Source organism: Cynocephalus volans, chromosome 6 (assembly GCF_027409185.1).
Source record: "Cynocephalus volans isolate mCynVol1 chromosome 6, mCynVol1.pri, whole genome shotgun sequence".
Classification (NCBI taxonomy): domain Eukaryota; kingdom Metazoa; phylum Chordata; class Mammalia; order Dermoptera; family Cynocephalidae; genus Cynocephalus; species Cynocephalus volans.
Window position 1 is genome coordinate 67381013 of NC_084465.1, and position 21938 is coordinate 67402950.

At 39.1% G+C, this 21938-nt stretch overlaps 1 protein-coding gene across 1 annotated transcript; it reads left to right on the top strand.

Moving 5' to 3' along the window:
- Nucleotides 1-14419: 14419 nt before the first annotated feature.
- Nucleotides 14420-20987, top strand: GNGT1 (G protein subunit gamma transducin 1). Its single transcript, XM_063101268.1, has 2 exons — nt 14420-14515; nt 20859-20987. The coding sequence occupies exons 1-2, from the start codon at nt 14420-14422 to the stop codon at nt 20985-20987; spliced, it is 225 nt and encodes a 74-aa protein (XP_062957338.1).
- Nucleotides 20988-21938: the final 951 nt, after the last annotated feature.

Here is a 21938-nt window from a genome sequence, read left to right on the forward strand (position 1 = left end):
GGCAAAACTGATAGCCACATTATCAAAGGCCACTGAGTCCATTTCTCAGCTTCCAGGTGTCCCAGAGTCCTCACTATGACTCCTGCCTTTCATCACTGCAGGGCCCAGCATGACAGAGGCTGCGGCATAGCAGCCTGAGGGTCTTACAGGCAGGAGAGACACACTGACATGTGCTGCCAGAATAAAGAGCAATGATCATGCATCTTTGCGGAGTGGCTCCCCCACCCCTTCTGGTGGCACCTCTGATTGGGCTTATCATGTATCTTTAAGTGTACAGACTGATGAACTTTGACAACTGAATAATCACCGCTCCAATCAAGAATTAACTCACAATAGATTAATTTTGCCTCCTCTTGAATTTCATATGGATGAAATCATAAAGTATGTAAAATTTGAGTTCTTTTGCTCGACGGCTGTTTTTGAGAAATACCCATGTCGTGTGTGTATCAATAGTGTGTTGTTTTTAAACTCTGAGTAATATTCCAATATATGAATGTAACACAAATGTCCTGGTATTGGACATTTGTGTTGTTTCTAGTTTGGGGCTGTTATGAATAAAGCTGCTTTGTGCGGACATACAATTTTTACTACTCTTGGGTAAAATACTTAGAAATATTAAAAACTGCCGAACAGTTTTCAAAAATGATTGTATCATTTTACACCACCACCAGACATGTATGAGGGTTGTAGCTGGAACATAAATGTCCAGAGAGGTGGCCTTGGGGGATCCTGAGGCTTTGACCAGATCAGCCCCTTCCCACACATTTCCTAATGTCAGTGAATCTATTAAAGTTCATTGCTCCTTTGACATATTAGCTGGTGACCTACTTTTTTTATTAAAAAAGTTATCTACACTGAAATTTTACATGGAATATTAAAGACATTTTGAAGAACATTGATGGGTTCTCTTGATGAATGTGTCTTCCCTTCCTCCCCTTTTCCTCTTATTCTATTCAACATTCTCAAATGAATAATTATTTCTGACTACTACTCCTGAGGATACTGGGGGAAATTTGCAGTTCTCTTTCAAGTTTCTGGGAAGCTCTGCAAAGTACAGGACACTTACTCACAGTGGGTTAATGGTCTGGGATACTTTGCACACTGTATCCCTTGTGCTAGTTTTCAGTCATCCTGATGTCATATTACCGAGTCATACTCCTAGGAAAACTAGGCTGGTCATGTTGAAATAGAGCTCCCTACACCTTTGTACGCTACCTGCTTCTGTAGAATTGCTTGCTTGACCTAAGTAATTCCATTTTGCCCCCTGTCTGACCTGCAGACTACCCCCACCTTCTGCATGAGAAACTGTTGACTTTCTCATAGAAACAAAAAACAATTGCATAGAAACAGGAGCCATACACAGTGAATTATTACATGGGAACAGGAACCATACACAGTGAAAACTTGTATGCTTGATTGCTCGAATAGCTCATTCTCGGCCTTTGTAACCTAGCTCCCCAGCTTGCTTTGTGCACCTGGACAAACCCATGTGCCAACGGGATGTAGTTTTTGCCTTTAAAAACTCCACAAGACCAAGGTCCAATGCCGTTCTTCTCTGATTGCTCCTTAGGAGACGGTCGCTGGCCAGCTGGAGTGAATAAACTGCCCTTTTCTGCATGAGTGGCATGTAAGTGGATCCCCTTGCCTACCAACCACAAGAAAAAAAAAAAAAAAAAAAAAAAAGATGAGCCTTTTGAATCAGGGCAGATATTTTGAGGAATTGCATGGTGTGATGAAGAAATTGACCAGGGCATCAGTCAGTGGAGACCTGGATTTATTTGTTGCTCCCTTGGACAAGTTACTCAAACTCTCTGAGCCTCTGTTTCCTTCTCCGTAGAATGGATGTAAGAACTCCACATCACAGGCGTGCTGTGAGGGTTAAATGGAAACTGCCTAGGCACCCAAAGAGACTGTTTCAGTCCCTCACACAGTGGCACAGAATCTATCCAGACCATCCCATATCCCAGTTCCCATTGAGAACCTTGGCTCAAGATTTTAAGATGGAACATCAGCTTCAATCAAGAACAGCAACATGAATTGGCCTTGAAGGATTGAAACATGTGGCCTTCCTCCTATCAGCTCTTCTCTTTGTCTGAGCTCAGAGGCCACCTCTCTGACTAGGAAGGTGTCACAGCTATCAGACACCATTGTGTGGTAGTCTCTTCTAGGGGAATGAGCTTCAGGGTGCGCTCAGCCAGAGCAGAATAATCAGTCCACTCAGGGCTTCTGTGTAACACGTGGAGTGGGAGCGGGAGGGGGCGAAACTGGCCTCTCACACTCTTGTGGTGTAGTCTGCAGACAGAGGTTAAAATCAGTCCTCAGAGAGATACTCTAGAAACGTTTGTTTCCTTCCCTTTTTCTACACCAAGCAGGGTGCATCTTTAACACTTCCAAGACCAGTGAGGGATGGAAGAGAATTGAACAAATGGGATAGTTAGAAGTTTGAGATTATCGAGCCAGGTTATTAGGAAGAAAATTACTCCTCTTAACTGCAGAACACTTGAGTGTCTGATATCAACGAAAACAAGACATCTTCCAGTAAGACTGGAATCTAGATTTTGGAGAAACTACTTTAACACCACTGAATTTACACATAGGACCATCTAGAAAGAGCAAAGTGACATCACAGTCAGCCCCCGGAGGGATGTCATAGTACTTCTATCTCCTTAAACCAGTGTCTGGGCCAAAAGGTTTCCACAAGGCTGAGAAAAATAATTCCGTTGCCCAAAGTCAACAAGATGTGAAAGGCTGGGGGGGAACTGGGGAAAACAGTCATCTAGATGGATTTGTCATTGCTAAGCCAAGTGACAGCTATAGTGGCTGTGACTAAAGAGAGAGGCTCAAAATAGCTTGGCGTTTTATAAAGTAAGGCATGGAATTTTTATAATTTGAATGCTGAAGGGAGCTGTAAGTATGTTCATTTTACAGAGGTATAAACTGAGACCTAGTAAGATAAAATGTCTGGTCATGTTTGCTGGCAGAGGTGAGACCAGAACCTACCGTTTGTTATTCTCAGTCCTGTATTCTTTCTAACACACCCAGCTCTTCCTACTACAGCAAGACCTTAGAGTAGAACACTAATTAATTAAATTTAAAAGCTTATTAAATGCTTCAAATGTGACAAATTTTGTGCTGGGTGTTTGGGATACAGAGATGAATGAACACATTAGGGATCACAGTGCAACAGGGTAGACAGAAGAACACTATATGACCCAGTTACAATATAGTGTTCTTAGTGCAATATTAAAAATATTTACCAGATTCTATGGTCCTATGGGATCATAGAGGAGGAAGCATATAAAATGTCAGCAAAGCTCAATTCAAATGCTAAATAATTAAAATTAAAAACACAAGAGCTACAGTGAGTCTGCATGTGTCAGATCTCTGCCTCTGATCTTTCTCACAACCTCCTTGGTCCCATAACAAGTGGATATGAAGTTGATTTAGAAGATATTGGCGCCTAGAATTCCTGAGCTTTGATCTGATGTTCTATCCTCTGAGAGTCTCCCAGGCTTGGTAGGTGTCCGAAAATTTAAGGAAGCGATTGAAGCAGATGGTCTTCCTCTCTGTTAGACACCTTAGAGAGAGGTGGTATGTCTGGCTCACGAGTGAATGGCGAGAATTGATTGAGCCCAGTGATTTGGGGATACATATTATATTGTATAGTCGTTTAAGGAGTTACACTGATAACTCCTTAATAAACAAAGACAGTTCTTGCTGCCTGTTAGTTTAAGTCTTGTCAAAATAAAACCCGAAAAAGAGTCCAGCTGCCACTAACGAGGAGTTTACACATCTGCTAAGAAAGGCAGTTAATGTCTTCTGAGGCATAAACAGTCATGAGGATTTTCTTAAAGTTTAGGCAACTCCTTCGCTAACGAGGCATTTTTCTAGCGAGCTGGGCCATGTAGGAAGTATTTACTCTAATGCGCCCTCTGTTGGACACAGAGTGCATCTGAGAGTTACGTAAGAAGGAGAAGCCACACAAAAGGATGGAGCATTTTGTATAACTAATTTTATCGTTCCCCTTCTTCCTCGAGAGAAAGAGATAATGGGGTACATAACTTGTCTCTGACTATGGTCATTTATATTTTAAAAATTAGCTCATTAAAATTTTTAAATGTGACAAACTTTGCGCTGGGCGTTGGGGATGCAAAGATGAATAAACACATTAAGGGACTCATAGCATAATAGGGCACACAGATGAACACCATATAACCCAGTTACAATATAGTGTTCCTAATACAATATTAAAAATGCGTACCAGGTTCTACGGGATCACAGAGGAAGAAGTGAATAAAATGTAGGCAAAGCGCTATTCAAAATAAAGTCCAATCCATGCAAACATATCTGACATTACATCTTCTATACCTATGGGACACAGAGACTCTTTCCTTCACCAGCTACTTGCTTTGGTTGGTTGTCTTAGGTGCTGTGGCTCTAGAAAAGTATTGCCTTCTGCAGAGGGGCAGAATCTCAGAAACCCATCTTCCCTGCTCCCTGGATGTACAGTCCTTCAAACGTCATCATGCCTGCTCGGGATGCAGACCATCGTTTCCCTCATTTAGGTTGCTGCATCTTTAACTGTGTATGGCACCCCAGAGGACTGGGACAAATTTTCAACTATTTTATCTAGGACTTCCTGGCACAGTACAGCCTCACGACCTACCCAGAGTCCTAGCCTGAGTTACCAAGCCACTGACATGTCAAGAATGGGGGAAGAAAGAGAAATTTTCCCCTAATTCCTGTACACCAGGTGGGAATCTCCATAGCAATAACAATACTAATGGGTATGATGTTTACTGAGAACTTGCATTATGCCTCAAATTCATTAACTCATGAAATCACCCACTATAACTATTTGAGGGAAATATTTTATTCTCCCTGCAAGGAGGAGGCTGAAGCTTTAGATAGAAATGTGACTTTGCCAAAGCTGTACAGTTAACACAGGAAGTCTGAATCCTGACCCCCTGGTCTCTCTGATTGTACACACATCCTTAACTTCCACATTAGCAGAAGCCCAAAGTCAGGCTCATTATAAAAAGGTATTTCAAAAAGTTCACAGAAAATAGAAATAAAAGATGATATGAATCTTTCCATGAACTTTTTAAAGTTCTCTAGTATATAACGTGCTCACAACCCTGGTTCAGGATGGACAGCTCTATCTCAGATTTCTTTTTGAGCAAACATAAAGTGTATGATTCATTCATAGAGCAAACAGATAGCTACAATTTAAATACATTGCTGGAATGCTCTAAGAGGAACATCTGCCAAAGTTGATAATCAGATTAGAGAATTGAGAATGTTAATCACTAAAGTCCTCATTTTCAGAGTTATATTTAGCAGGAAGTAATGGACCTTGACCTTTCAAATGTAAAGCCACCATTTCTTGCAAAAATATTGTCATTTTTATAATATAGCCAAAATCCCATGTTATACAATACATGAATTACTAAAGTGGCATTTGCCCTCCAAATATTCATTTGTCCTAGATTTATGTGGAAAAGCTTTTGTATCTGAAATCATACAGGAAGTATGACCTGCCATTTGGGGACATGGGGCAGCAGTATCTGCAGTTTGAAAGGGACATATATCTCCTAGGATTCTTACTTTTCCCTCTCTCTCTCTCTCTTATTAATTATTAGATAAGGAAAAAACTGAGTTGACCTGGAAGGTCTGTATTAGAAGAGAGTTGAGTACACTGTCTTGGACTACATATACTGAACCTGCCAGGGAAGGGTGAGTTGTTCCTGCTGGAATCTCCCATATTCTCAGTCTTCCTTTCTCTTACAATGGAAGTAATGCTCTGGTGCAATCAGAGACCAACCCCAGGGCTACTGCTGGAGTCCTTCCCCCTCTTGCCTTCTCAAGGGCTTCATTCCTCTCACTCTCCTGCATCAGCTCTGCCCGTCTCTTCACCTTCTGTACACACCCAAGATTTAATAGTTTCCATCCAGAGTGCTTTATCTCTCACTTTTTTAAAAAATCCAAGCCAAAGGTCACATAGAATTCTACCCAATTTACTACTCCCTTTTCCAGCCAAATTTATCAAAAACGTTACCTCCACTTGCTCATCTCCTGTTTTTCCCACATTCCACTCCAATTAAACGTTCAAATTGGGAAAAGGGAGAGCAGAAATTTCTCTTTTCAAGGGCAACCATCATATGGCCACATCTTGCTAATATATGTGACACTCAAAGCAGCTGTCACTAAGGTAATCAAAGACCACTTTTTTCAACTATATTTTGTCTAACTTCTCATCAGTATTTGGCAACTTCAAATCCTTCCTCATTCTTACAATGTTTCTCATTTAGTCTTCATGATACCACATTCTTCTAGTTTTCCCCTATTAGTTGACTACCCCTTCTTGATCAATCTGTCCTTCTCCCCTGGCTAACCAGTAGAGGTTGGGCTGGCCCAAGGCTCCACGTTGAGAACTCTTCTCTAAGTATACTCTTACATGATTTTGAATCAATATACATATAAACTTTACATGCACATATCTATGTGCATGTACATGTATTGCATGCAGTCTTGATCTGTCCTCTGAATTGCAAATATCTATATCTACTGAACATCTACACTTGGATGTCTCATATTATGTGTCATAAATGGAAGTCGTGGTCATGTATCTCCAATCTTTCTCCTTTCTGTAAATGACACTTCTCCTTCAATTCTCAAGGCAAACACTTTGGAGTCATTCTTGATACCTCTCATCCCTTCGTTACCCAATCCATCAGTAGGCCTCTCAATTCCACCTCCAAATCTTATTTTTGATTTGCCCATATCTCTTTGCAGCCATGACAGCCAATGTAGTTCAAATCTACCAGTTCTTAAAGGACTACTGAATTAAGTTCTTACCTAAATTTTTTTTTCACTTCTGTTTCCCACCCAACCCACACACAACAGGCAGAGTATTTTTTACACGTAAGACCTCTTCTTCAAAATAAAATTGAAACTCTCGATTAGCTTCTCATTTGATTTCTTACCATGGTTCGCAAGGCTCTATGTGATCTGACCACTGTTTCCCTGACTAACTTCATCCCCTCATTCTCCCTTGATCTTGCCATCCTCAAACTACACTGTTTTATATTCTCCTAGTACAAGCTTGTTCCCACCTCAGTGCCTTTGCACCAGCTGTTGGCTCTGCTTGGTCCTTCTCCCTGCATGAAATGCTCCTTTCCTGATCTGCACGTCCCTGTCTCCTTCTCAGCAGCTTTGTTTTGGTCCCACTGGTACTACCTCTAAATCAGTCTGTGTGAGGTTGCTCTACATCCCAGTCATTCTTTATGATATTATGGTATCACAAATTATCTTTATAGCATTTATCTTTTGAAATTACTATTTTTGTTAGTTTTATTTCACTTGCCTATTCCTCTCACTGTTTATAATCTCCATGGGAGCATGAGCTCACCTGTTTTATTCACCACTCCATCCCAGTGCCAAGTAGGGTTTTAAAAACCTCTGTGGAATAAACAAATCACTTGCTAGCAACTTTATTCCTCTTCTTTTCAAGTGTCTCAAAAACTCAAATGGCTCAGTGGAAACAGAGAAACGAAGTAGTTCTGGGGAAGAAAGTGAGTTGTCATAGAATATATTTGGATGTCTGTAAGTCACCTGTACCTTAAAGATGTTGAGTGAGAGCAGTATTCATGTAATAGAATAGCAACTGATACAGAAGCAACTGGCTTTCAAAAATCAAATATGACAAAATTTGTGATCAAGTTGGGGGAAAAAACAAAAATACAAATATCTTTTATCTGACAAAAAATAAGTCAACTGAAAAGAATGATCTATACAGTGATGAGTTATAAACACAATAAGAGTTAAGAAAGATGATTTTGTTTGCTGCTTCAACCCCAAACAATCAAAGGAATGCCAGGCTATGGTAATTACATAATAAATATTTACTGAATAACGTTAGCTTCTTTCATTTTATTGGCCCAGGTAAAAAGACAGAAAAGAAAAGAGTAGATACATAGATATAAAGGCACTGCATGTAAGTATTTGGCAGAGTATCTGGTAAATGCTCAAAAATTATTAGATGATGTCATCTCATTTAGTCCTCAGGACAGCAAACTCACTCTCCTTTGTTAATTTCATCTCCTCTCCATCACTTTAGAGTGCTCCAGAGTCAGTCCTTTGTTCTATCTTTTCTATTTACTCTGGGTGTTCTCGTGTGGCTCTCCCCTAAACTCTGGCCTCTTCCTTAAATTCCAGACTGTCTTTTCAAATGAATAGCTAATAGGCATCTCACACTTAGGATTTTCCTTCTCATAATCTCCCTGATCTCAGGAAATAGCAAATCCCTTCTTCCAGTTGCTCAGGCTGACAACATCAGAATCATCTTGACTTTTTCCTGTCATTTTCATTCTAGATCTGCTCTGTCAACACATTCTATTTTCTTCACTTTCAAAATATATTTCGAATCTTGCTACCCATTCCCACATCCACTCCTAGCACCCTGGCTTGCGCCACCATCATATCACACCTTGATTACTGTACTTGCCTCTTCTCTGCTTCCACCCTTGCCTGCTATGCTCTGGCCTCCAAATAGGTGCCAAAGTGATCATGTCACTCTATTACTCAGAACCCTCCAATGTTCCCTGAGCCACTCAGAATAAAGCGAGTCTTTGCAATGGCCTGCAAGACCTATACTATCACTGATTTTATACACTTCTCTTCTCCCATATTCACTGGGCTCCTAGTACTCACACTGACCCGCTGCTCCCCTTGCACTTGCTGTTCCCTGGAATGACTTCTCTTAGATACCTGCATAGCCCTGTTTTCCCTCAGGTCTTCACTCAAGTGGCATCATCTCAGAGATGGCTTCTCTGGTCACCTTCTTCATAATTGAAACATTTCTGACACTTTCTATTCCTATTCTTTTCCTGCTTTATTTTCCTCCTTGGCACTTATCCCAAATATGGTGTATTTTACTTTTGTATCTTGTTACTATCTGTCTCCCTCACTAGAATGTAAATTCCTTGAGGGCAAAGTGTTTTATCTTTTTTTTTTTCCATCTGCTCTACTCTCAAGCATCTAGAATCATGTCTAGCCCATAATAGGCATTCAGTAAATATTTGTTGAATGAATGAATAAAATGTTGGCTGATCCTTTTACAGTCAGTTGCAAGTAGAATATCAGGATTTTAAAAAATAGTGTAGAATAAGTAAATTTATATCCATATAGTTACAAGCTTATTGTGCATGTTATAGCGGATTTATTTCTGAAAAATTGTGTCAGACTAAGTGTTTATAAGTCATATAATATTTAAAGTCTGCTGGCAACATTTCTATTTCAAGAAATCTGTGATTAACCTTCTGTATAAAACAAAGGACTTCTAGAAAATAACTTGAATATTTTCTCCCTAATCTAGCCTTCATAAGTTAAATATTTTATTTATCAGGCATTCTTACTTCAAAACACACTTACATATAATGTGTACAAGCAAACAGAAAGCAGGCAGCCCTCAAACTTTACACTTACTTATTTCAGTTCTGAAATTTATTAGCAAAAAGCTTAACAGAAACTCTATAGACTGTTATGAGACCCTTAAGCTACTCTATACAGTTCTATCCTCCTGAAGGGCAGAAGAAAACACTATCACATGGTGTGTAGTTAGGGAAGCTCCCTGCCCCTCCATCCTGGGCCCCATAACTTGCTTGTTTGCATTGCTAAGCATATCTGCCTTTCTTTTCTACACTTTGTCAGTGTAACCATTTTTTTTTAAAAGAATTCTCAGTGTATTGAGATATAAGAATAAAAAATTTTCTATGTTTTTATAGAAATTGCCTCACCAACTATGCTATGTTTAATTCCCATTTCCCAAAGAGTAGCTACTCCCTTAACAGTTCTTTAAACAAATATCATCATTGTTTGCCATATTTGGCTAGTAAAAACTCATTCTGGTATTTAAGACCAAGAAAAGTCAAGGCAATATGCATTTTCTCCCTCTATTCTGGGGCTCTGTGACCATAAGTCCCATCTAACCTGGGAAATATTTCAGAATGGCTCATTTTATATCATCAATATGGTGCATGGATTCTACAAAAATACAAAAAAAAAAACCCCAGAAAATGATAAAGAATGAAAATGAGTTTCAATATGGGAATCTTCATAATGACTATACGTAATGAAATGGTCAGGTGCTTTTTATGTGTAGAATCACTATGGACACAGCAGCTAAGAATCCAGAAGAACACATGTGACATGCTTATGACTGCAGTGAGTGACATGACTTTCTGAAAGAGTAAAAAATTCTTGGTGCATGATCTTCCTTTTATTTATAAAAGGTTTTCATTACGGTAAAATTCAGTGCACAAAACAGCCATAAAAAATTTTTAGGTTCAAATATAAAATGAAGTGAGATTCAAGGTTCAAATAACTATAAATATGGTTTTTGTCTATGTGAATATCTGACATCATATTTGACAGTCATGCTGAGATGTGGGACAGCTCATTTTTTATTTTTTTTAAAAGATGACCAGTAAGGGGATCTTAACCCTTGACTTGGCATTGTTAGCACCACGCTCTCCCAAGTGAGCTAACTGGCCATCCCTAAATAGGGATCCAAACCTGTGGCCTTGTTGTTATCAAGCACCATACTCTCCCAAGTGAGCCATGGGCTGGCCCAGGGACAGCTCATCTTATGCAGCAGGGCCCTGGGAAATGTACCATACTCCGCATCCCTCTTCTACATCCATGATAACCCTCCAAAGTACACAACCTGTTATTTTCAAAAGGCCTCTAGGAGGCAGTATTACCTCCACTGAGAACCATGGATCTCTGGATGGGGTACAACTCTGGGATACTCCCTCCCCCTCTTTCTTCTTTGCTTTCTGGGACCTTAGCTCCTCTGATGGTGGTGCAGGATGGAGGAGGAGGTAAAAGGGCAAACATCTTAACTGGGCTTCTTAAATGTTTTCCCTCTGGGTTAGCTGTAATAGCTATCGTAGCTTGTTTGGCTGTAGGTATGCAGTCTTCCCCTTACTTTCTGATTAAAGGTGGGGTGGGGATGGTTGGCAATAGTGCCAGTAATCTGATCAAGCCCCTCTTAAGACTCCGTGGAAAGGTGGCCCAACCTGAAAGCTTAGAATATGAAGGACAGGTGGAGAATATAGTGCCATCAGGACTTTTCTTTCTATGTAATTCTGGGTTATGAAAAAACAAACCCACTCCCCTACACTAGCTAGAAGAAGAGTAGCTGAGAGAAGTATGCTGGAGTGAAAACCACTCCAGACCAGAAAACAAACACCTGTGTTGTTTATCTCAGCTCTACTGTCTGTCATTGTGTGATTTGGGGCATTCGAACTCTCTGGACTGCCTTTGTCTCACCTGTGAAACAGGAGAGTGAGAAAAGTATATGGCGTTACAACTGAATTCTTTCAGTCCTTGGCTTCAACATAACTCTGAACATTGGGACTCTCCATGAAGACAATATATGCTGTCCTTCTTTGTGCATCTGGATGTCTTTGAGGGAGGTAAAAATTTTAATTTCCACTCTGATTGTTTTCATCCAGGACCTGTGCCATCGAATTTGGCAAGCATTCTCGAATCTTCTAACAATATACTTCCTCTAAATGAAGTGTTTTCAATGTTAAATATTATTAAACATGGTGAATCACAGGATTTTACAGTTGAGACATCATTTGTTAATAAAATGGAGGTAAAGAATTTGAATGTTTTTCTATGTCTTGGTGAATATTTATGACATAGGTTAAGTGACTTTACCAACACTTACTGATTCTCTTCAATATACAGAAAAAATAGGCTGTAATGAGGGAATAAAAGTAATAACAGTTTTGCCTCTCTGGTAAAGACTCTAATAATCCACTGAGTCTTAGGTTGGGTTACCACAGAGATTCTTGTCCAAGCCATTTATGGAGTGTGAGCACTCAGGAGAAACCTCAGACGGAGAGAGAGGAAAGCAGGATGAGGCACGAGGGGAGGAGAAGTTAGCCAAAAGTGTGGTTTCGGAAGTCTAGCATCATCCTGAGCCCATGAGTGCTCTGGAAGGTTCTCAGTTATGACAAAGATTTTCAGCCCAGATACAAGGGCTGAAATGTTAGGACGCCATATCAGCCAGCCATTTGTTACAGGTCACTCTCACCTTCCAGATAGGGGCATAATCTCCCAGGAATCACCAGGTGAAATGGTTTCTATCCTCCAAGGACCCACCTGTGCAGAAAGTTTGCCCTTGACAGTCAACACCTGTAGCTGCTGAACAATGAATACCTCACCCTGGAAAAGGAGATGTGGGCAGAGAAATGACAGCATCTGTTATGCATGGTATTAAAGGAGCCAAACCATGTGCACATGACATCCTTTAAGAGCACCTGTAAAGTTACCTGTCAGTGGGTGCCATCTAAGAAAGTGTAGTCGGAAAGCATAAAGGTACAGAGTGAATAACAACAGCTAACTGTTCTGAGTGCTGTCTTTGTGCTACATACACACTGTTACACAGTCCTTACCTGCATTACCTCCATCTAATCCTCTCAACCGATCTATGAGGTGTGCAATATTATTGCTCCTATTTCCCAGTAAACTGAGGCACAGACAAGTTAAGGAAGTTGGTCAAGACCACACAGCTACCAAGTACCAGTGAATGATCATTTTGTTGGCAGTAAGATGGTAGTGCTTCCTAGAACAGAGAAAATGAAATCCTAAGCCCTGTCTCGGAATTTTAAATCAAAATCTCTTAGGCTGGGCACATATTTTAACAAGTTCCCTAAAGTGATTCTTACACATGCTGAAATCAGAGTCATTAACTAGTGGAACGGAAAAGTTTTCCAAAATGGAGAAAAATTATACAAAGGTCAGTTTCGACACGTAAAAATGGTCAGCAGAAATACTTGTGAAGTTTCATATATTGTCCGAAAGGAGTGGGAAGGAAGGTGAGAATAAAGTTGAGACTAGGCTCTCGGCTACCAAACAATTATTACACAGGAAGAAATAACCTTTTCATTCTCATATTGTTTCTTAGAATAAAGAACAGGATAGCAAACATAAAAAGCATAGGGAACACTGGGCTCAGGTACCCACGGGGTGTTCTTTTCTACCTCTGTGCTGGCTTACACAGGCATTTGTTTCTAAAAATATCCTCTTCTCAGAGAAAAACAGGTTATTATAAGATTAAGAAGTAAAATAATATTTTCTCAAAGGTTTTGGAAATGAAAGCATCATATAAATACAAGGAAACAAGTTAGTTGCTGATATATTATTAGTAGAGTATTTCCGTGTAGATGTGCAATGTTATGTTGTTCTCAAGAACAGCATGTGATCTGAGTATGTCTACTTTTATAAAAATAACACATTATAAAAATTGGACTAGAGAGACTAAAGAGAAAAAGTGAGGACCAAAAACGGAGAGATCGTAGGCATGATGACACTTGGCTACAATGTAATATTTTCCCAGGGAATTTCATAGGAGTACCACCAGCTACTGAGCCATCTTCCCCATTATCCATTGATGTAATTGAAGAGAGGAGAGATTGCCAAGAAGGCAGAAGCAAGTGTCTATTCATCCTGCATAATGTACTTTGCTAGATCAGACTTGCTATGTCCCCTTTAACCTCCTTATTTGCTGATCATTGTTATCCAATTCATTATGACAGTTTCATAGGAGGGGGAGGGAGGTTGTGGAGAGGCTGAGTGGGGCACACAGAGAATAATGGCAATTTGTGGTAATGGGCATACCAATAGCATTGATCTGATCATCGCATTACACAGGTGGTAATAGTCAGCTTTGTACCCCATGAATACACATAATCGGTTGGAAAATAATAATTCCAGGTATTGTTGGGAGAAAAACCTCTAAATACTAGTTTCTCATTTAAAAGTTTGTTTACTATGTTTCTATTCTATTGGTTCACATTTCAATCTATTATTTATAGTGAATTTATAATGACACTTTTTATATAGTTCTCTTCTAATACCAGATTAAATACTCTAGCAATCTAGGGGATTAATATGCAGTCCTCAAAATGACCTCAAAGTAAGCTAAATGGCATAAATAATATGGTGGCAGGCTTTGGAATTAGACAAGAGGTTTGGAAACCCCAAATTTTACGCTGTGCAAAAGACCAGAGGAAAAGAGGAGCTTTAAGTAATTTAGATCATGTACTGACCAAACTGACCCCTCCCCACAAACCTACTGGCAGGTGTTTAGAGTCAGATCTTGATTTAATCATATTAGTGAAGATTATGAAGAAGCTTTAAAGTCCCAAGTCTAGTATGCAGTGCTGGAATTGTTCAGAGAGAGCTCATGAGAAATTGGTTATCATAGAAAATTTAAAATAAAGCAAAGAACAGTTTACTTGGTAAGTTATGAGCTGCAGGAAAGGTTGGCTAAGATTGACTCGAAGTAAGTCCATCAATTCAGGTATATGTACAAACCTTCTACCTTTTCAGCAGGCAAAAGATGCCAGTGATCAATATTGAGGACCTGACAGAAAAGGACAAATTGAAGATGGAAGTTGACCAGCTCAAGAAAGAAGTGACACTGGAAAGAATGCTGGTAAGTGGCTGCTCTCTTTTGAAGTTTATTTTAAGATAGAGATACGGTGGGAATATCAGGTTAGAAGACATGGACTGGAGAGGCTCAACGTAGTTAAAAATAAATTGTTCATGTAAAAATTCATCAGAGATTAAGAAAATTAATAATCACAATTATCTCCTAATTTAGACTCTAAATCAAGAGGTTGACAAACTATTTTCCATAGGCCAAACCCAGTCTTTAGCCTGTTTTTGTATAATGACTAAGCTAAGAATGTTTTCAGGTTTTTAAAGAGTTGTTTAAAAAAAGAAAAGAAAGACAAAGAAAGGAAGGAAGGAAGGAAAGAAGGGATGGAAGAGAGAGGGAGGGAGGGAGGAAGTAGGGGAAGAATATGAGACACAGACCATACTTTAGCTAAACAATGAAATGCAGCAACACACATAGGCATTTTGTTTTTACTTAGCCAAATTGATGTTCTTTTTATGTGATGCAATATTTTGATATTGTTGAAATACTTTAAGCTACGATCTCATCCTCTCCAGCACTGTCATGGTCAGTAATAAATGAGTACATTCTATTCGTTTGCAAATAAAGATAAGTTCAAGCACAAGAACTCACTGGTTCCTCCTACAAACATCTGACAGATCTTGGAAACGGTTACCAGGAGCTCTATGCCGTTAGAAGGAACAGAAATGTCAAAGAAATCAGTTTCCACCAAACAAACAATGACTGAGGTTTGGAAAACATAGATATGTATTTTAGATCTCTTCATTTTAGGAAAGTTAGTAGAACAAAAACTCCTCCGCAAGTGATAACAGCAAATATTATAGTTTTTAAGAATCTCATTTTATCAGGACAAAGTGATAAAAGGAGTTTGTATTATCTTCATACTTTGCTCAAAATTGAGATTTTAGCTTCTTTTGTGTTTATAATGGTCTCAAACTTCCCTATTGCCCTTTCAATACAGGCAAAACATGTTTTGCTATAGAGATAAAATTAAATGGATAACCAGCACAAAAGCCTGGAACACACACCAATAAGTTAGCGTCTTAATCTTTATAATTCAGGGAAAATAAACTTTTGGGTTAAAGGAGAGTTATTTTTCTTCCTTATTTGACATATCCAAAAGCTGTTTTATTATTTATATATTCAGGATTGTTGGTTTATAGGCAACTTGGTTGTTTTCATGTTTATTATTCAATTGTGGTGAGTTCACTTTGGAATTTTTATTTTGGGTAAACATCACATACATCATTTTTCCTCAGGCTTTGGAATTTCTTTTCCCCATTACTCAATGTCTTCTTGCTCTTGGAAGTCAAACTAATTTAATATCAGACCACAAAAACTACACACACAGAGACACACACACACACACACACACACACACACAGTCTTAGTCTGTCCAGGCTGCTATAACAGAATACCATAGACTGAGTGGCTTATGAACTACAGAAATTTATTTTTCATAGTTCTGGAAGTCAGGAGAAATTTTTTTTTCATAGTTCAGAAGTCAAGATCAGGCACCAGGAGATTTGGTGTCTGGTGGGTACCCACTCCCTCTTTTGTAGATTGCTGTCTTTTCCCTGTGTCCTCACATGGTGGAAGGGGCAAAACAGCTTTCTGGGATCTCTTTTATAAGAACGCTAATCCCATTTGTGAAAGCTCTGCCCTCATGACCTAATCACCTCCCACAGACCTCACTTCCTAATACCATTACATTGTGGGTTAGGATTTCAACATATGAATTTTTGTGAAACACAAAATTTATTCTGTTATATATAGAGAGAGTGTTCCAGGTTCTAACCCCCTAGCTCTGATACAGAATAACATAGTGTCAGTACAAATAGTTGTGTGGGTAGACTCTGGAACCATATTCCCAGTTAAGCTTCTGGATCCACAACAAATTTCTGCCTGTGTAACCCTCACCTAAGTTATTTAATTAACCAATGCCTCTGTTTCTTCAAAATGGGTATAATAATAGCATCTAATTCAGAGGGCAATCGGGAAGAATAAGTGAGATAATACATGCAAATCTCTGGGAACAATGACCGGTATAAAGTAAATGCTTTCTATTATTATTATTATTATTATTATATTATTATTATTATTATTATTATTATCATCATTATTATCATTATTATTATTATTATTGATATATATGAGCCACACTAATTCATGGTATCCCTCAATCCATTTTGACATCAAGGCACTAGCATTGTCAAAGACAACTTTTTGCATCCAGTTTTCAGAGGTGACAGATTCACAATCACTACAAGTCAATGTAAATAGGCAGTGACCAAAGACAATCTTTATAGTTATAGTTAAAAATATGAGTAACTACCATTTGATTGTGCATCTTCTTTTATCAGGCACTTGGTAGGCACTTAATACAACCAATTTTGCTATTCCTATTAGATAGACGAAGTAACTGAACCTGAGATGAACAACCTTAACTAAGGGGGCCTGAATCTGATGTCCATGCTCTTTCCACTATGCCATGTAATCCTGTATTGAACTACACATACTTATAATAAGCCTCACTGAAATAATTTTCAAGCACATACACATATATGATTTTAAGTAATTTATTGCTTCTCAGATCCCAGCCAGACACTGTCAAAACCAACCCCTAACATAACTGATTCCTGGATAAAGAACAGTGATTTATGCATCTGTTCTTGGCATCTGGGTGGGACCAAAAGAGCTGGCATTTGGGAGAGAGTGTGGGACCGTTGAGGAAAGGGAAAAAAGTGAATCTAAATTGCTGCATATTTCACAAATGTATGTAAATCTGCAAGTACCGTCTTGTGAAGAAGGAACCTGACCAGTGCTTCCTTGCCCCTGGAAGTGATTTGTTCTAAAATGTAGATAATTAATTTGCACAGTTGTAAAATAATCTTAAATTTTATGTCTAACGTTGCTTGGAACTTGCATGTAAAATTGCATAAAGATTTTATTTGAGAAAACCCAGTAAATTGGTTAAATAGCTTATGGAACAGCTACTTAATGGGACTGCCAAAAAAGGAAATAGTTCTGTGTTACGGTCATGAAAGACATATTAACTGAAAACAAAACAACCTCAAGCTAGCAAAGTGTGAATAATTTGATCCTAGATGTGTATATGTATGTGTACATACACACATTTGTATTTACATATATAGAGAATATATGTAAATATATGCCTTTCTCTAGAAGAACTGTTAAATGATACAGTAACAAGCTCTGACTGAGTCCATTAATATACTAAAGCCTGATATTTTCCTATGTCATTACTATAATGGTGCAGATGAGTGAGAAACAAGATCATAAACAAAATGTATGACTGAGTTCAGCAAATATTTATTTACTGAGCACCAGCTGAATGCAGGCTCTGTTCTAGATGCCTGGGATACACAGAACAAATCAGCCAAAGGTCTCTGACCCCTTGGAGCTCACTTCATACACTGTCATGATCAATCATTGTAGATGAGTTTAAAGAAAAATAACATGTTTATGCTTTTGAGAATCCAGGAGTGGTGATAAGTCTGGAATTTAATAATTATTCATTCCCTTCCACTTTCACAAGTCACATTTTTGGAATGAAGAAAAGATTTCATCAGTATTCACCCTGGTGACATTCTTGACTTGTGTTGCCAGCTGTGTTCTGATCCCTGGATCTTGTCTCCTTTGAAGAGGCTGGAGGCAGTGACTGCTGGGAACCCTTAGTTGGAGTGTGGCCAGCTGCTTATCCTTTGTCTGGAGATATCCAGGAGGGCAGGGGAAGAAGCAGCTCTATATTATTCCATTTCTGTGGCTTTTAACTGAAATAACTGAACTGGGTAATTTATAAGAAAATGAAATTTATTGCTTACAGTTTTAGAGACTGGGAAAGTCCCAAATCCAGGAAACACATCTGGCGCTGTTCTTTGGTGATGTCTTTACACCAACACAGGGATCTCACATGGCAGAAAATGGAGCAAAGAGAAAGAGATTCTCAAGGCATGGCTCCACTAAGGATGGCATTGGTGGGGTTTTTCTGCTGGTGGTTTGAAAGCCTTCAGAACCATGCCCGTGACCACCATTATTAATCCATTCATTAGGGTATAGTCCTCAGAATCTAACAAGGCCCCACCTTTCAATTACCGTAATAGAATTCCCCACCCTCTTAACACTGTCACAGTGGGGACCAAGGCTCCAACACATTAAACTTTGGGGAGACACAATTCATTTCACTGCACTCCATTCCCAACCCCCAAAACTAATGTATTTTTCACATACAAATACATTCATTTCATCCCCAAAGTCTTGACTTGTTTCGGCTCTAAAAGTCCAAACTCCCATATGTGAAATCAAAACAAGTTATCTACTTCCAAGATACAATGGTGGGACAAATATAGGGCACATATTCCCATTTTAAAAGGGTGAAATAGACCAAAAGAAAGGGGTAACAAGTCCTAAGCAAGTTCAAATCCTAGTAGAGCAGGCATTAAATCTCAAAGCTGACAAATCATGTACCTTGACTTCATGTTCAATGTTCTCTGCATGCTGGTGTGGGGGTTGGGTCCCCAAGTCCTTGGGCAGCTCTGCTTCTATGGTCTTCCTGGTCTCAGGTAATGCTTTAGCTCTACCAGGCTGGCATTGTGCACTGGTAGCTCTACAGACCTGGGGGCTCCATGGTGGTCCCACTCTCATGGCTCCACTAAATATGGCACTGGTGGGGTTTTTCTGCTGTAACTCCAGTCTCACATTTCCACTTGGCATTGCTCTGGGGAAGGTTGTCTGCAGTGACTCTGCCCCTGTAACAGATCTCTCCATGGGACTCCAGGCTTTTCCATACATTCTTTGAAATCAGGGTGGAAGCTTCCAAGCCTTCACAGCTCCAGCATTCTCTAAGCCTGCAACCTTAAAACCATGTGGATACTGCCAAGACTTCCAATTTGTATTTTCCAAAGCTGCAGATCCAGCCACACATAGGGCCATTTTAGCCACAGCTGGAGCAGCCAAAGCAGTTATGGGGCTGGTTTGGAGAGCAGCATCCTGATGTGGTCCTGGGCAGCGAGCCCATGGAGGATACCTTGGGTCTATTGCCCACTACCACTCTGTCTCCCTAGGCTTCTGGGCCTGTAATGGAAGAGGCAGCTTCCAAAATGCCTTCAAGGTCTTTTTTCACTTCTGTTGGTAATCCCTTTCTTTTGTACTAATACACTAAGCAAATGGTCACTGGGCTGTACCATCAAATTTTTCTCCTGAAAATGTTCTTTGCTTCTCTACCACATGGCCAGGCTGCAAATTTTCTAAATCTTTGTAATCTGCTTCCCTTTTAATTATACATTTTTCCTTTATATCATGTCTTTCCTGTCATAACTCTGCATAAGCCATTGCAAGTAGCCATGCAGCTTCTGGAATGTTTTGCTGCTTAGAAATTTTTTCTGCCAAATACCCTGGTTCAGCACCTTTAAGTTCCACATTCCATAAAACTTTTGGACATGAACAGAATGCAGCCAAATTCTTTGCCAGTTCATAGCAAGGGTGACCTTTGCCCCAGTTTGCAAAAAGCTCCTTCTTATTGCTATCTTAGATCTTCTCAGATTGGCCTTTACTGTTCATATTTCTATCAACATTCTGGTCACCACCATTTAACCAATCTCTAAGAAGTTCCAAACTTTCCCTGGCTTTGTCTTCCAGACTCCCACCAACAGCTAAATTTTTTCAAGCCTGCCCTTTAAATTCTTCCAGTCTCTACCCATTACCCAGTTCCAAAGCCACTTCCATATTTTCAAGAATCTGTTATAAGCACACCCCATTCTTCTGGTACCAACTTTCTATATTAGTCAGTTTCTGTTACTTAGAACAGAAGTGATTTGTAAGAAAAGGAAATTTATTGCTTATAGTTTTGGAGGCTGGGAAGTCCAAAGCCCAGGGAGCACATCTGATGAGAGTCTTCTTTGGTGGTGGCATTACAGAAACACAGGGACCTGATATGTCAGAAATAGTGGAGCACACAGAGAGAGACTCTCATGTGCTCTCCTTTTAATGCCCTTGGAACCATACCCATGACCACCATTATTAATCAATTCACTAGGGCACAGTCCTCAGAATCTAATTACCTTTTCAAGGACCTACCTTTTAACTGCTATAATAGGATTTCCCACCTTCCTAACTGTCACAGTGGGGTCCAAGCCTCCAACACATTAGACTTTGGGGGGACACAATTCCATCCACTGCAAGCTCATTCTTCTTTCCTAGAAAGTATATTGCATTGGTAGAAAGCAGAGCGATTCATGTTAAAAAGAGACAACATGAAAACTTATTGTAACAAATAAATTCTTGGAATCTGCAGTATTCTGTTTTTAACCATATGAGTCATATCTTTCTTCCTTTTAAGGTATCCAAATGTTGTGAAGCAGTAAGGGATTACGTTGAAGAAAGATCTGGGGAGGATCCACTCGTAAAGGGTATCCCAGAGGACAAAAATCCCTTTAAGGAACTCAAAGGAGGCTGCGTGATTTCATGAAAAATGCAAAAAAAAAACCCAGAAAACCTTGGAATATCTCAAATTTTAATGACAGTACAAATGTTTCTCATGTATAATACTATTAAGCACGTACATGAAGTTTTAAATTTATAAATGTAAACTTGCAATAAAAATTGGGATGTGATAACACATAAGCCTATGTTTTTCTTAAAGTATTTAGCCTAGGGTTTAACACGTAATTAACAATACATATTGATTGACCCATCTTTAAAAATAAGTACTGTTTCATGAATGAGTCTATATTATTTGAGTTGCCAGCATATAGTTAATGTTTTAGGTTTTTTCCCTTCCCTTTCTCATAATATTCTTTCCAGAAATTTTACGGTAAGGCATTTTTCCAATCCTTTCTCTTGCTTACAGAATTAGGAAGTCTATTCTTTTAATATGCAGATGACCTATCTTGGCAGGATATGGGCTGCAAAGAATTTTGTTGTTGACATTTTATTTTCTGTTTCACTTTCTCCCTCACTGTCCAGTCAATGATGACAGTTGTAACATAAACTCTTCCTATATTCTTACCCAATTCTACTTGTCAGTGATGATGTGACTTTTTCCTACAATGCCAACTAGAGTAAAGATTCAATGTGTGGTGACATAGCACAGTGAATTTAATCTGCACCAGAATAAAGGTTATGAGCACAGATTTAGAAGCCAGTGAGTTCTGGCTCGCCACTTTACTGCCTAACTAACTTTGGATAAGTTACTTAATTTTTTCTAAATCTCATTTTCTTCTACTGTAGGATGAAGATGATAGTGGTTCTGTCCCATAATTAGGGGCAGGGTGATTAAATAATATGCTAGTGCATCTATAATACTTTTGCCTAGCACATAGTAAAACCCAATAAGTGTTAACTAGTATTATTACTGGGAAAGGAACTAGACAAAATTTCCAGAATCCTTTAAGATACATGCTGTTCCATCCCATCCCCA